Below are 4,247 nucleotides of genomic sequence, written 5' to 3'. Positions count from 1 at the left end.
CCCTGGTTTACTGAGTGTTGGAAATGGAAACTACCTTGCCTGGCTAATGACTTTTATTTCTGTATGTTTTACTTTTAACACAGGTTCTTGCTACTGTAGCTCCATTTGGCCTGGAACTGCTTTCTCAGCCTTCCAGGTACTGGGAGGCTTCTACCACTGATACTCCCATGTCCTGGAAAGACCAGAACCAGAAGAAAAGAGGTAACAAAATATTTCAAGGTCAGTGAGATGGTTCAATTGAACAAAAGCACTTGCTGCCAAGCCTAGCAACCTAAATGTCACCCCCAGGACCTACACAGTAGCTGGAGAGGACTGATTCCAAAAGGGATCCTCTGACCTTCACTAGCACACTGTGAACAAACGCAATAATATATAAAATATCCTAATTTCCTAATTGTATCCAATGTGACTTCCATGCTGAAGAGTCTTTTCATAAGATGACAGAGAGCCAGGGCTGGAGAGATGAGCTAAGAGTTAAGAGCACTGACTGCTCTTCCAGAATTCCTGAGTTCAAATCCCAGCAACAACATGGTGGCTCACAACCATCTGTAGTGAGATCTGATGCCCTCTTCTGGTGTGTCTGAAGACAGCTGCAGTGTACTTATATATAATAAATAAATATTTTTTAAAAAATGACAGAAAGCCAGAAACGGTAGTGTACAACTTGGTAAGCAGACAAAAGGGATCCAAATTTGAGGCCAACCTGGTCTACAGAGCAAGTTCCAGAACATCCAGGGCTACACAGAGAAACCTTGTCTCAAAAAGCCAAGGGGGAAAATGAGAGGTGGCAGAGAAGGCTCCAAAGACCAACTGTTTTATTTTGTGAAACAGGGTCTCTCTATGTAGCCCAGGCTGGCCACAAACTCATAAGAAATCCATTCATCTCCCTCTGCCTCCTAAGTGCTAGAATCAAAGGTGTGTCCACCATGCCTGGCACATAGACCAACAGTTTTATTAGATGTACTGACTTTGTGTCTGTTTTACCTACATGAATATATGTACTCCATGTGCATGCAGTGCCCATAAAGGCCAGAAGGTGGCAGCAAATTCCTAGAACTGGAACTACAGATGGCTTTGAGCCACAGTGCGGGACCTAAACCCTGGAAAAACAGCCTAGGTCCCGTGGAAGAGCAATGAATGTTCAAATGCTCTTAACCAGCAAACCATCTATCCAGCCACAAACCAACTTTTTTAAAAGATTTAATTTTTTTATATGCATACATATATGAGTATGTGCCCATGAGGGCAGGTACCCATGGAGGCCCTCTGATTCCACCTACAGCTTGAATCACAGGTGGCTCTGAACCACCAGATGTGGGTGCTGGGGACTGAACCCAGGTCTTCTGCTGTAGTAGTAGAGGCTCTTAACCACTGAGCCATCTCTACAGCACCCCAGACAGCTTTCAAAACCTACAGGTGTGGGTAGGTCAGTCCTCCACGCTAAGCTGCTTCTCTTCACTAAGTTGCTGTGCTCCAGGTAACCTCATTCTCACAAGCTCCTCCACTGTGCTGTCTCAACTCCCTTCACAGTTATTTATACATTGTCCCAGCCTCCTTCAAATTACAACAGACTTAGAATCAGGATGTCTCAGCCAAATGTCATTTTGCTTCCTGAGTGACATTTTCTTATCCACATCAACGATGACAAAGCCACTGATGTATGCAGCCATGCAAATGACCCTTGTGGACTCTAAAGTGGCAGGCAGGGAGCACCCATGGAAACCCACTCCCTGAAATGTGCCCTTCAGCCATGAGGGCAGGGCAGGACGAGCAGCAGAGCTCTCCACAGCATCTCCCTCCTGCTCATGTGTAAGGGAAGCACAGACGCACTGAGTGGCACTGCGCTCCCTCAGTGGGTAAAGTGCCTGCTGTGCCAGCAGGAAGAGCAGTTTAGATGCCCAGACACATGTAAACACCAGGTGTCATGGCAGACACAGGCAGGCTCAGGGCTTGTAACCAAGCAGTTTTGCTGAAATGGCAAGATACATTCTCACATGTGCATACATGCACATAAATAGAATAAAGGGTTCTTTCTCCATTAGTTTTCAGTAAGAGCGTTAGGGGGCTGGTAAGGTGGCTCAGTGATTAACAGCACTGGCTACTCTTCCAGAGGTCCTGAGTTCAATCCCCAGCAACCACATGGTGGCTCTCAACCATCTATAAGGATCACATGCCCTTTCTGGCCTGTGAATGTATATGCAGCAGAACATTCATACATTAAATAAATTAAGAAAAAAAAAAAAAGCAAAACCAAATCTTAAAGAAAAAAAAAAAAAGAGCCTTTCTTCTTGGGCTGGAGAAATGGGTTCAATTCCCAGCACCCACTTGGCAGCTCAGAACTGTCTGTAACTCCAATTCCAGGGGATTTGACACCCTCGCACATGCAGATAAAACACAATGCACATGAAATAAATGAATAAATAAATCATAAAAAGAGGGAAGAAGAGAATTCGTAGATCCAGGAATAGTGATGTAGGCTTGTGATTGGAACACTCAGGAGGCTAAGGCGGGAAGGTCATGAACTGGAGCTATACTAGTCTACGAACCAAATTTAAAGCTAGTCTGAGGCTACAAACCTTGTAAGCCACAGCAAAATCTTGTCTCAAAGGAAGAAGAAAACCAAACTAACTAAAAGGAAGCATGTGCACCAGATAAACAGCAACATAACTTACAGTGACTTGCATAGTTTAGGATCACACACATCCTCAGTCACATCCTGCCAATAAACCACCCAAGTCTCTACAGAGCCTGCTTGTCCTCAACCCATGAAATTCTATGTCTTACCAGTTGTCACACAGCCTAGCAGCCTGGTCATCTGGAAACTCGGCCATCTTAGCTCTTCCTGAAAACTGCAAAGGAAGAGGTATCACTTTCTGTTTCATTTCTGCTCTAGGGATGACATGCAAAGGAATAAAAACGTGGGGCATTCTTTTCCACTGTTTTTTAATTTTCAATTTTAAAAATTTGACTTACAAAATGTCCTCCCCAAAGCCTTAAAATACAAAGAATTCCCTTATGCCCTTCACCCAACTTCAGTAAAAGTTAATGTTATTGAATCCTAATCCTTTTTTTAAAAATTAACTAATCCTCAAACCTCATTCAGACATCAGTGAAGAGATCACCCATCCCCCTTTGGTTCAGTTTCAATGTTAGGTAGCATAGAGCACTTGGATGTTACTATGTTACTTCTTCCTCTGATTTGAAAGCTCTCTAGTGTCTAATCTCCCAGAGCTTTATTCAGCTAATTAGTACCTTAATCAGAGCCCCCAGCTACTACTGGCAGTTACTAAGAGTTTCTAGCTACTGGCTACTTATTTTGTAATCCATCCTTCAATTTGGGGGGGGGGGGTTGTCTGCTGTTTCCTTGGGCTAAATTCAGGTTATACACTTTAGGCAGGAGTATCAGCAAAGTTCAAAGAGCCTAGGTTAGGGCTCAGGTGGCACCGGGCCCTGTGTTCCCTGACTAGCCATAAAACTGGGCATGACAGCACATGCCTATAAATTTACCGCTAGGGATATAGAGACAGAAGAATCTGAAGTTCAAAACCCTCCTGGTGACCTAGTAAGTTCAAGGCCTACCTGGGATGAATTAAGACTCTATTTAAAAAAAAAAAAAAAGAAGAAGAAGAAGCAGAGAGCTAATGTGGACATCATATCAAATGTCACAAAATGACCACTGATGCTGACGCTGCCTACTTAGGTGGTTTTTTTCTTGGTCAAATGAGAGACGGCCCTCTCACCGGGCCATGCCGGGCAAGATCCACTGGCCCTTTTCTTTCCCTTTCCGTACTGGATGCAAGGCAGAAGGCGAAGCGCTGGCAAATGCAGCGCCAATGTTTACATCACTCCTTCCCATGACACAGAAATAGACTTAGGTACTGACTGCTAACAAAGCGTCAGGCTGATCTGGACATTGTCAAGCCACCTGCCATCCTCAACGCCCTGGCAACTGAGACAGTTTAACGAATTAAAGAGTCCAATGTAGCAGAGCCCGGGAAACAATCAGATGAAACTCCATAGCCTAAGGTGAGTGTCTGTGGGAAAGCATGCAGACAAAGAGGGCAGCGGGGCAGACGGACCTCTAGCGACGGCAGGGAAGACTCAGCAGACCCGAGGACCGGGGAGGCGGAGGCAGGCCGGGCCACACGCCACCGCGGCGCCTTGGGAAGCGGCCGCACTGCGCTCCTCGGGCCCGGGCGGTTGGAGCAGGCCGAGCCTCCGCCTCCCGTCGCGAGCCTGGGCTGCCG

General features: G+C 45.7%; 1 protein-coding gene across 1 annotated transcript in view; it reads right to left on the bottom strand.

The window, feature by feature from the left end:
* The window catches only part of TRAFD1 (TRAF-type zinc finger domain containing 1), a gene marked incomplete at its 5' end in the record, with an annotated part of 9,176 nt that extends 5,428 nt beyond the window's left edge, over nucleotides 1–3,748 (bottom strand). The window contains 2 exons of the mRNA XM_080941326.1: nucleotides 2,785–2,849; nucleotides 3,741–3,748. Of these exons, the coding sequence (XP_080797452.1) occupies nucleotides 2,785–2,849; nucleotides 3,741–3,748 (73 nt within the window). The remainder of the gene's footprint in view (nucleotides 1–2,784; nucleotides 2,850–3,740) is intronic.
* Between the last annotated feature and the right edge of the window lie 499 nt (nucleotides 3,749–4,247).

This window comes from Micromys minutus (genome assembly GCF_963924665.1).
Source record: "Micromys minutus genome assembly, chromosome: 29".
NCBI lineage: Eukaryota > Metazoa > Chordata > Mammalia > Rodentia > Muridae > Micromys > Micromys minutus.
The sequence above is the reverse complement of the archived record's forward strand: the minus strand, read 5'-3'. Positions and strand labels throughout refer to the sequence as shown.